Source organism: Tachysurus fulvidraco, chromosome 3, assembly GCF_022655615.1.
Source record: "Tachysurus fulvidraco isolate hzauxx_2018 chromosome 3, HZAU_PFXX_2.0, whole genome shotgun sequence".
Lineage (NCBI taxonomy): Eukaryota > Metazoa > Chordata > Actinopteri > Siluriformes > Bagridae > Tachysurus > Tachysurus fulvidraco.
Genome location: NC_062520.1, coordinates 4375506 through 4386830, shown reverse-complemented (window position 1 = coordinate 4386830; position 11325 = coordinate 4375506). Strand labels below are relative to the sequence as shown.

Genomic DNA, 11325 nt, shown 5'->3' with positions numbered 1-11325 from the left:
GATTAACATTCCTCATGGTTTTATTTTGCTGTGGCTGAAGCTGTAGATTAAGCGATCGTTTTCTCCAACGTTAGCCAACACAAGATCGGCGATATACTGATAGCGGTTTTCTAATCCTGTTAGACATTTTGTTTTGTCCCGTCTGCATTTATAAACAGAACATCTTGGATTAAAGATGACAAACAGTGTTCCCATCAGGCTGCTCTCACAGTTTGGGATTTTAGCCTGAGGAACATTTAGGTGGGTTGCCAGGTTGTCCAAATGACCTCAAAACTAGCCTATTAAAAACTAATCAAGTTAGCTGATGGTATTGAACTATATTTGTGGCTCTGAATGTCAGTATAAAGATCACCAGACTTTCAGTGACAGAAAGCAAACTCAAATCCAATACCAGTCTGAACAAACATTCAAGAGAGTCAAGAATTTATTTGTCACAGACACAGTTATATACAGATTGCAGTGAATTGTGAAGTGAGTAGACCTGCTCCTCCATTAATATTAAGAAATAAAATAGAAATAATATAAAATTAAACAGAATTAAAGAAATAGAATATTGACATACAGATGTGATACATGCAGTAACAGTATAAAGTGCTGTGTTCAGATTGTCAATGGAGTGAGGAGTCTTAATGGATCCTTCATGTGTTGATGAATTTGATGGCCCGAGGGACAAAGCTCTTAGCGAGCATCTGAGATTTAGCCATCAGACTTCTGGAAGCACTTAAACAGAACGTTAGTGAGGTGGGTGAAGGTCTTTCACAGCCCTGGTACTACATCTCCTAGTGTAGATGATGTTCAGAACTTGTGGCTTATGATCCTGTCTTGTTGTCCCATCTTATGCAGTTCCCGTACCATGGTCGGTTAATGATTTCTAGCTCCAGTCTAGAATACTTTCAGGATCATTCAGGAGATCCTGAGAAGTAGAGCTGTAATGGATCAGAGTAATGTGTGTAGAAAGAAGATCAGCGTACACGGCCTTGTCTGGATCCAGAGTTCAGGGTAACGGGTGTGAATGTAAACTGGTTCAACCTCACAACCTGGGGACTACCAAAGAGGAAGTCCAGGACTTCATGAAGGCTTGAGGCCAACCTATTTGGTGACATGTTTATTGTAGCCTACTTAACTAGTTCCCATGGTTGCCATCGATGTAGGTGAGGGTGGTGTGAAGGACGATCTTTTGGGACAGCAGGAAAACTGGAGCGGGTCAATGGTATGAACCAAAGATACTTGAAAATGATGTACTATATACACTGAAAGATTTTAAATAGTGACCCATAGCACGATCCAGTTAGCACCTTCATTACACAGACATGCAATCCTTTTTTTTCTCTCATTCATTAAAAAAATAAAAAACCACATTCCTCCATTTTGCATACAGTGATCAGATTTCATTGGCCATTGTTGTAGTTTTCCTCACCTGAGATTCAAAATGAGGCAGCCCTGCTGTGAGGTATTGTTAGCTAGCTAGCTATTTTTTTTGTTGTTCCAGAGGTGCCGTCAAGCAACATTAAGAAAACAGAAAGATCATAACATAATTTCATCAATCAGATGACAAACATCATAGCCTCATGTTCTTGTGTTCGGTATTCTCAGAAGTTCGATGTCTGTAAAAGTCCAGGTCGAAGTGCTCACACATAAACTTAACGTAAAGTGAAAGTAATCACATCCTGTGTCCTTTCCCCTTTGGTGAATCGACCGATTTGTATTCGCTATTCAGACTTAGCGTGTCTCTGGTATCGTCACCAGCTTGGGATACGGAGGCTCAGAAATAGTAAAAGCTATGCCTGAAGCATAAATATTGGCACCAGAAATTTGCAAGAATATTCCAGAAGAAATGTGAAAAAAATATTCAAGCACAGATGAGACAATGGTAAAGTGCACACACAGTGCAGGAGGTCTTAAGATCCATTCGGTGAAGAACCTGCTTTGACTTAGTTAGAATGTAAACTATTTAGCTTCGTACACAAATCGTTATCCTGAGATGCATTTTAAGTAGGTTGCAAATAATCTGTTCGGACATAAAAACGAGCTAATGCAAGTTCATGCTAGTTCATTTCCATTAGCATTTATTTCTCGTTAGCTGTTTTACGCCGTTCTCTGTATTTAAGTGTCCTGTAATAAATATAGATATAAAAATGTATAAATATATATATCCAGAATGGCTCAACAAGCCTTACAAACATCTGTATCATTTGTATTTACATAAAAAAAAATCATCAGCCCAGAACACAACAAAGTCTAGCTTTGTTCGATAAGCCTTCCTCTCATAGAGGTCTTCCTCAACAGCTTCCTGTAGTCGTAAGGGTTGTCCTCGTTTTCCACAGACAGCGTTCTGGGAAGAGAGTGCAGAGAGCAGATGGAGCTATAAATGGCATGGAGGATATGAAGCAGGAATAAAAAGAGACTGTGTGTGTAATGGAGCTGTTTGTCTTTATACAACTTTATCATCTTACACTTCAGCCATACATCACTGTCTCGGAATACGCTTTGCCTGGCGAGACTTGCAAGGTCAATACCTCCTTAAGCAAAGGATCATGCGTGTGTGTGTGTGTGTGTGTGTGTGTGTGTGTGTGTGTCTCACATCTCTCATCCTATTAGTGTTTTTAATTGCACATGTTTTACTTCTCCTGTACTTTTATGTTACATAAACCAAACATGATCTGTTTTATTGGTACATATTTTCTATTATTACTGCATTTTCCAAAATCTGGCAACCTCTGAAACTTTCCTCACAATTATATCAACACAACATTATGGACTGGCTGCATAGAGCATGTGTAGGTGTAATGTGGAGTTCCAGAGCACTTACCCGTCCTGGGTTGGAGATCCGGGCGTGTCAGATGCAAGGATCTCGGATTCCAGTGTCTCCGGTGTCTCCGTTGTCCCTGGTGTCTCCGGTGTCTCCGTTGTCCCTGGTGTCTTCGTTGTCTCCGTTGCCTCTGGTGTCTCCGTTGTCTCTGGTGTCTCTGTGCTTATAGGTGTACTGTTTGTGCTGTTCAGATTCTGGTAATACTCATCATGAGGGTCCAACAGCTTCTTAGGGCTGGGGATCAGAGGGAAAGTAATGCACCGGAGTCGATCATGACAAGTACATGACAAGACACAGCGTCTTCTGTAAAAGCTCCCGATTATTCTAAATGTCCCAGGAATCATGTGATTCTGAGAACTACAGAATCTGACAGACGAAGAAGACTTTCTGTGCTTTATAAAATCTTATTAAAGTTTCAGTTTCTAAAAATGAGGTTCTAGAGAATTCTACAGCTTGTGTAGCTGTAATTAGGTTTCTCGGCCTCTCAGAGCTGATCACTGTAGCAGTCCAGTGATGACCTCCAACTCCATCACTTTTCTTTCAGTGGGTTTCTCTCAATTCTATTATTTCACTGTGAGAATCTCTTTAAATTACTCCGTGTGTCTCAAATGACACACACACACGTACAAGCACACACACACACACACACACACACACACACACACACACACACACACACACACACACACACACACACGTGCACAAACACAAACACACACACGCACACAGAGAGATACAAACACACAGAGACGCACACACACACACACACACACGCACAACCACACACACGCACAAACACACACTCACACGTGCACAAACACAAACACACACAGACACACACGCACAAACACACACGCACACACACACGCACGCACAAACACACACTCACAGACACACACGCACAAACACACACGCACACACACGCACGCACACACACACACACACACACACACACACACACACACACACACACACACACACACACACACACACACACACACACACACAATGACACTGTTTTTTCTTCTTGACAGCCATCTTGCTTAACTGCATTTCGTTGCCTTGTACTTGTACATGTGTAATGACAATAAAGTTGAATCTAATCTGATCTAATCTAAAAATCTGCATTTGATTTTCAAAGAACATCTCTCATTGGTAGTGCTGGACTGTTCTCCCTCTCCCTTACACACATGCAAACATGCTCACACATACACACACACACGTACACACACATGTACACACACCTACACATACACAACACACACTAGATTTCTTCCCATTCAACAAATCTAATACTTTAACCAGAAGACTTCAAAAGATTCATAAATATCCATAAATATTTTTTGATAAAATTAACATTTATAAATTTGTTCAATTCAAACATTTGTCGACTTTAATTATATACAACATTTGAATATGTACAGATTTTTTGTTTTATTTGGTCTTTAAAATGTAAAATGTTGGAATTTGTATATGTCCATTTTTATTCTAGCTTTGAATTATTTTCTATAATCACTGCATTTTGTGTGATTCTGATGCGGACACACACTTTCTGTTCTAGCCTGGTGTTTGTACGTAACAAAGGTCTAACTCTCTCACCTCTGCTTCCTCGTCCTCTTCTTGTCATCCTGGAGAGATTGCTGTGGGAAAACGAGAGTGAGAGAGAGAGAGAGAGAGAGAGAGAGAGAGAGAGAGAGAACATCCTCATGAGCTGAACATACAGGAAGTGGAAGTGGGAAATGAACCTCTCTATTTTTGTCTGAGCGTGAAAACGGACTCACGTTGAGGAGGTTGTAGTACATTGAGTCTTCAGGTGTGTTCAGTGTCTTCGGTTTGGTGTCCCGGCGAGAGACCCGTGTCTGCTGTGTACCAGCTGTGGGAAACGGAGACGAGACATTGTTATCTGACTACCCGTTGTGTGTGTGTGTGTGTATGCGTGTATACATGTTATGTGAGTGTGTATGTGTGTTGTGTGTGTGTTTAGGTGTTATGTGTGTGTTTGTATGTATGGGTATAGGTGTTGTGTGTCTGTTTTTGTGTGTTAGTGTTCGTGTTATGTATGTGTTTGTGTGTGTGTATAAATGTTTAGAAATGTGTGTTTGAAAGTGAAAGAGACGTGACATATGGCTAAGTACGGTGACCCATACTCAGAATTTGTTCTCTGCATTTAACCCATCCAAAGTGCACACACACAGCAGTGAACACACACACACCGTGAACACACACCCGGAGCAGTGGGCAGTCATTTATGCTGCGGCCCCCGGGGAGCAGTTGGGGGGGTTCGGTGCCTTGCTCAAGGGCACCTCAGTCGTGGTATTGCCGGCCCGAGACTCGAACCTGCGTGTTTATGTCAGTGTGTAGGTGTTATTTGCGTTTATGTGTTATGTGTGTGTTTATGTGTGTGTGGTGATATGTGTGTGTATGTGTGTATAAGTGTTATGTGTGTGTGTTTGTTTGTGCGTGTATGTGTGTGTATAGGTGTTGTGTGTTTGTGTGTATGTGTGTGTAAGTGTTATGTGTGTGTTTATGTGTGTATGTGTCAGTGTGTAGGTGTGTGTTTTTGTGTATGTATGTTCGTGTTGTGTGTGTATAGGTGTTATGTGTGTGTTTATGTGTGTGTATGTGTTTAAGTGTTATGTCTGTGTTTATGTGTGTGTATGTGTGTAAGTGTTATGTCTGTGTTTATGTGTGTGTATGTGTCAGTGTGTAGGTGTTATGTCTGTGTTTATGTGTGTGTATGTGGTCTCACATTTTTGGTCTCACACAGTGAGAAACCAGACCAAACAAATCAGTGGACGCAATAAAAGTGAGATGATGGACATCAGATATGAACTCTTCTGATTTGTTATCTTAGCATCGATGTAGCCCATGCTAGCATGAAAATGATTTATCAGCACTGTCAGGTTTCAGCAGGAGGAGGAAGTTTGTAACATGCCCACTGAAAGGTCATCAGTAATTCTCCATCGCTCAGGGCACTGAAGCCAATTTAAAGTGTTCGTATTAACGCTAAGCGTAATTACGCAAAGTGTTTCCTCATGAAATATGATTAGCATTTAATGACCTTTTGTAGAAAGAGAAATGTGATTGATATCAAAAGGCCATTTGAATCAGCAACAATAATCAAGTTTGATTACGATTGTGTGTATGTGTGTGTGTGTGTGTGTGTGTGTGTGTTTCTGTGTGTTTAAATATTAGGACAGATCTTTTTTACGACTGGGACAAAGGATCAAATTATCAAGTAATGAAAAGAATCAGTCTTTCAAATTTAGGCATTGTCCATCATGAGAAGATTCATAACTGAAACGGATTTGTTCTGTCTGTATGTTCTGTCTGTATGCCTAACGGCTGTATGTCTAACGGCTGTATGTCTAACGGCTGTGTGTATAATGGCTGTATGTCTAACGGCTGTGTGTATAACGGCTGTGTGTATAACGGCTGTGTGTCTAACGGCTGTGTGTCTAACGGCTGTGTGTCTAACGGCTGTATGTGTAACGGCTGTATGTCTAACGGCTGTATGTCTAACGGCTGTATGTCTAACGGCTGTATGTATAACGGCTGTATGTGTAGCGGCTGTATGTATAATGGCTGTATGTGTAACGGCTGTATGTGTAACGGCTGTATGTGTAACGGCTGTATGTGTAACGGCTGTATGTGTAGCGGCTGTGTGTAGCAGCTGTGTGTGTAACGGCTGTATGTGTAACGGCTGTATGCATAACGGCTGTATGCGTAGCGGCTGTATGTCTAACGGCTGTATGTATAACAGCTGTATGTATAACGGCTGTATGTGTAGCGGCTGTGTGTAACGGCTGTGTGTGTAACGGCTGTGTGTGTAACGGCTGTGTGTATAACGGCTGTGTGTATAACGGCTGTATGTGTAACGGCTGTATGTCTAACGGCTGTATGTGTAGCGGCTGTATGTATAATGGCTGTATGTGTAACGGCTGTATGTGTAACGGCTGTATGTGTAACGGCTGTATGTGTAGCGGCTGTGTGTAGCAGCTGTATGTGTAACGGCTGTATGCATAACGGCTGTATGTGTAGCGGCTGTATGTGTAGCGGCTGTATGTCTAACGGCTGTATGTCTAACGGCTGTATGTCTAACGGCTGTATGTGTAGCGACTGTATGTATAACGGCTGTGTGTAGCGGCTGTATGTATAACGGCTGTATGTCTAACGGCTTTATGTCTAACGGCTGTGTGTATAACGGCTGTGTGTCTAACGGCTGTATGTCTAACGGCTGTATGTCTAACGGCTGTATGTATAACGGCTGTGTGTCTAACGGCTGTGTGTCTAACAGCTGTATGTATAACGGCTGTTTGTGTAGCGGCTGTATGTATAATGGCTGTATGTGTAACGGCTGTATGTGTAACGGCTGTATGTGTAACGGCTGTATGTGTAGCGGCTGTGTGTAGCAGCTGTGTGTGTAACGGCTGTATGTGTAACGGCTGTATGCATAACGGCTGTATGCGTAGCGGCTGTATGTCTAACGGCTGTATGTGTAACGGCTGTATGTCTAACGGCTGTATGTCTAACGGCTGTATGTATGACGGCTGTATGTGTAGCGGCTGTGTGTAGCAGCTGTGTGTAGCAGCTGTGTGTGTAACGGCTGTATGTGTAACGGCTGTATGCATAACGGCTGTATGTCTAACGGCTGTATGTGTAGCGGCTGTATGTATAACGGCTGTATGTCTAACGGCTGTATGTATAACAGCTGTATGTATAACAGCTGTATGTCTAACGGCTGTATGTATAACGACTGTATGTATAACGGCTGTATGTGTAGCGGCTGTGTGTAACGGCTGTGTGTGTAACGGCTGTGTGTATAACGGCTGTGTGTATAACGGCTGTATGTGTAACGGCTGTATGTGTAACGGCTGTATGTGTAACGGCTGTATGTATAACGGCTGTATGTATAACGGCTGTATGTGTAGCGGCTGTGTGTAGCAGCTGTGTGTGTAACGGCTGTATGCATAACGGCTGTATGTGTAGGGGCTGTATGTCTAACGGCTGTATGTGTAACAGCTGTATGTCTAACGGCTGTATGTGTAGCGGCTGTATGCATAACGGCTGTATGCATAACGGCTGTATGTGTAGTGGCTGTATGTCTAACGGCTGTATGTCTAACGGCTGTATGTCTAACGGCTGTATGTCTAACGGCTGTATGTCTAACGGCTGTATGTGTAGCGACTGTATGTATAACGGCTGTGTGTAGCGGCTGTATGTATAACGGCTGTATGTCTAACGGCTGTATGTCTAACGGCTGTATGTCTAATGGCTGTATGTCTAACGGCTGTGTGTATAACGGCTGTGTGTATAACGGCTGTATGTCTAACGGCTGTATGTCTAACGGCTGTATGTCTAACGGCTGTGTGTATAACGGCTGTGTGTATAACGGCTGTATTTGTAGCGGCTGTATGTATAACGGCTGTATGTATAACGGCTGTATTTGTAGCGGCTGTATGTATAATGGCTGTATGTATAACGGCTGTATTTGTAGCGGCTGTATGTATAACGGCTGTATGTATAACGGCTGTGTGTATAACGGCTGTATTTGTAGCGGCTGTATGTATAACGGCTGTATGTATAACGGCTGTATGTATAACGGCTGTGTGTAGCGGCTGTATGTATAACGGCTGTATGTATAACGGCTGTGTGTATAACGGCTGTATTTGTAGCGGCTGTATGTATAACGGCTGTATGTATAACGGCTGTATGTATAACGGCTGTGTGTATAACGGCTGTGTGTATAACGGCTGTGTGTATAACGGCTGTATGTATAACGGCTGTATGTATAACGGCTGTATGTCTAACGTTTGACTCTTTTTACCAGTCTGAATTCTGGGACATTTTCTATCAGTATAAAGACACGTCTGATGTGTCTGTGAGTCTGATGTAAAATAAATCAGGACTCTGTCGTTCTGTCGGTGTGTTTTAGACGTGTGTTTGTCCCTCTGTTGATGATGTTGATGTTGAAGAGAAATCTGAGCTGCTTTTTAGATGAACAAACACTCGGAGCTTCTCAGAGAGCAGAACTGGGTTTTATATCAACATTTACTCTGAAGATACAAACATCTGTGTGGGAAAAAACAATCTGAACTTTTCTATGAATATATCACCTCTAGTATTGTAGAGAAAAACAGAAATAGTGATGAAACTCTACACATTCTGGAAACCCTGAGCGTCTGCTTTCATATGAGCTCCATATTAACACCACTGTGGAGTGAGACGTGAGGAAGACGTTCGATTATCAACATGGAAACGACCAAAACAGGTGGAAATAAAATAAAATCGATATATGTTACGAACATTCACATCGAAGCTACAATAAAACCTTCCTGATGATAGATAATAATAATTTCTATGTCTGTCTGACTTTGAGATAACAGATTCTTCAGCTGCAGAATGAACAGCATTAAAGCATGTTACGTTTTCTTTCGTTCCTTAAAGCAATTACACGTATCGTCTGATGAAATCCGGTTCACAACGGCGAATTTTCTGATGACACGGCTTGTCGAGAAACGCTGCTCCTGTTTCAGCTCTAGACATCTCCTGGGTTGCAGACAATCAGGCACAGTGATAGAAGAAAAGGACTTTCATTCCCTGATACCATCTGCAGCTGGAAAGTCATTCAAGCTCAAACCGAATGGAAAGAACAAAAGGCTCGACTCCTGCTGCAGGTTGCAGGTGAGGCTTAATCGGGATAATGGGAAAATCGAAGCACTGACTGTAACGCTTACTGTACTGAAGTATATATTAGACCTTTCGTAAAGATGGAAAGAAAACAGTTTTCTTAATGATAAGTCAGATACCTGAGAGCTGCTGATCGGTCCCTTGAGAACCGTTCGTGACCTGTCCTCTGGTGAACATGCCGTTGCTGGTGGGGTTGATCTGATGAGCCATTATGATCTGATTCAGCTTCTGTTGCAGCATCTGGAAGTCCTCAGAGACGCTGTTTATCTGGACAGGAAGACAAAGAAATAATGGCACGGCTGCCAAAAGATATTGTCATAGCGTGTCATAATGGCTGATGCCATTTACTCTGCTGTATCTCTAAGGACGTGGAGAACAAACGGTCAGTCCGTCATTGTTCCGGAAAGTTCTTTTAGGATTTCTGTCATGTTGTTTAGTAAGTCGGTTAGAAGATTACAAACGCATCCAAATGAACCATCTATCCGGTAAAATGTGCAAAAAGCACTGTACAGTATGTTTAGCAACGACTTCCTGTTTGCTCTTCTTCCATATATGGTCATAGGTACACTCAGTACTGCACTTATTTCCATATATGGACTAAAAGATCAAGTTCATTTGAATATCAGGACGTCTGTGATTAGCTATAGATGTGTTCTGTTTATTTTTGTGCCATTGGTGGAAATAAATCCAAAATTATCCATGTTAAAGAAAAAGGTCTAGGTCTATCAACCTAAATGAGAACATCTTTTACAACAACCGATCCTATTCCTCCAACATCCGACCCCAAATGATCTATTGTGGTTCCACTTCCTGCGTTTAAAGGCAGGGTCTGAGATTTTTGAGAAATGCTTCAGAAAACCGAGTCGGGCCGAATAATAAACAAAAATCAAAACAAAAAACAAAACAAACGTGTAGCCAATGAGCAGAAAGGGGCGGGTCTTGTCAATAGGGGCGGAGAGAGTGTTCGGTGCGCATGTGTGACATTAGCAGGAAGCGGTTTTAACATCGACATGGAGGATAAAAACAAAGAAAGAAAGAGAAGAAAGACTTACGATAAGGACAAGAAGTAGGACGTGTTAATATAGGATCAGCTTTCCAGCGCTGGAGAGAACTGAAGGAGCAGGAAGTTGGCCACATATTCACAGGTTGGAGTTTCCCGAGTCAATAACTCCTGAGCTAAACGCTGTTACTACACAAATAACACCTCTTTTCTATCGTAGTAATGTAGAGAGGCAGCTACAACCGCGTTTTGTGTAGTAACAGCGTTTAGCTCAGGAGTTATCGACTCGGGAAACTCCGACCTGTGAATATGTGGCCGACTTTACTTAAGACGCCGAGGCGCTTTTTTCCTTCTCGATAGGTGAGTAACGTTGGTTTTGCTTTGTTACACAGAACTAATATATGCCTTTGTCCTTTACATCATTATGCTTGTGTGGCATTTTTGCTTGTTTGTTTATCTACAATCGTATCGTTCTTCCCTTCAGCTATAATAAAGACACATTTCTTTCCGTTAGTCGCCCGGGTTACGTTTGTATGTGTGGGCGGAGCTATCAATACAGGGGTGGGACCCATTTGGGTTAGGGGTGTGTTTGTTTTGGTGATTTATATGTCAACATTGGCTTTCAAACATTGGAGACCCTGCCTTTAAATCAACCCTGTTATTCCTAGACGTAAACTGGTTCTAGATACAAAACCCTAATCAACCGATAAACTTCCTGAAACAAGGCAACCTTTCCACTCACATGTCTGGAGAAAACTTCAAAATTGATGTCCTGATTCTGTGGTTGTTCTTCATCCTTTTTCTCATCTTCTGTCTTTTCTTCCTC

General features: G+C 42.0%; 1 protein-coding gene across 1 annotated transcript; it reads right to left on the bottom strand.

Moving 5' to 3' along the window:
• Positions 1–2045: 2045 nt before the first annotated feature.
• Positions 2046–10109, bottom strand: myo3a (myosin IIIA). The gene is made up of 6 exons (XM_047811837.1): positions 9848–10109; positions 9619–9766; positions 4591–4682; positions 4409–4449; positions 2810–3043; positions 2046–2332 (listed from the first exon to the last, which is right to left on the bottom strand). The coding sequence occupies exons 2-6, from the start codon at positions 9737–9739 to the stop codon at positions 2239–2241; spliced, it is 582 nt and encodes a 193-aa protein (XP_047667793.1). The 5' UTR covers positions 9740–9766; positions 9848–10109; the 3' UTR covers positions 2046–2238.
• Positions 10110–11325: the final 1216 nt, after the last annotated feature.

What these genes read in the sequence shown, in the direction of transcription:
- myo3a (XM_047811837.1), bottom strand. Translation starts at nt 9,739, where the DNA reads ATGCTGCAACAGAAGCTGAATCAGATCATAATGGCTCATCAGATCAAC. An exon ending in TGTACTACAACCTCCTCAAC is followed by an intron (nt 4,450 to 4,590) that starts GTGAGTCCGTTT and finishes GTTTTCCCACAG; the next exon opens with CAATCTCTCCAGGATGACAA. An exon ending in GGATCTCCAACCCAGGACGG is followed by an intron (nt 2,333 to 2,809) that starts GTAAGTGCTCTG and finishes CTCTCTTCCCAG; the next exon opens with AACGCTGTCTGTGGAAAACG.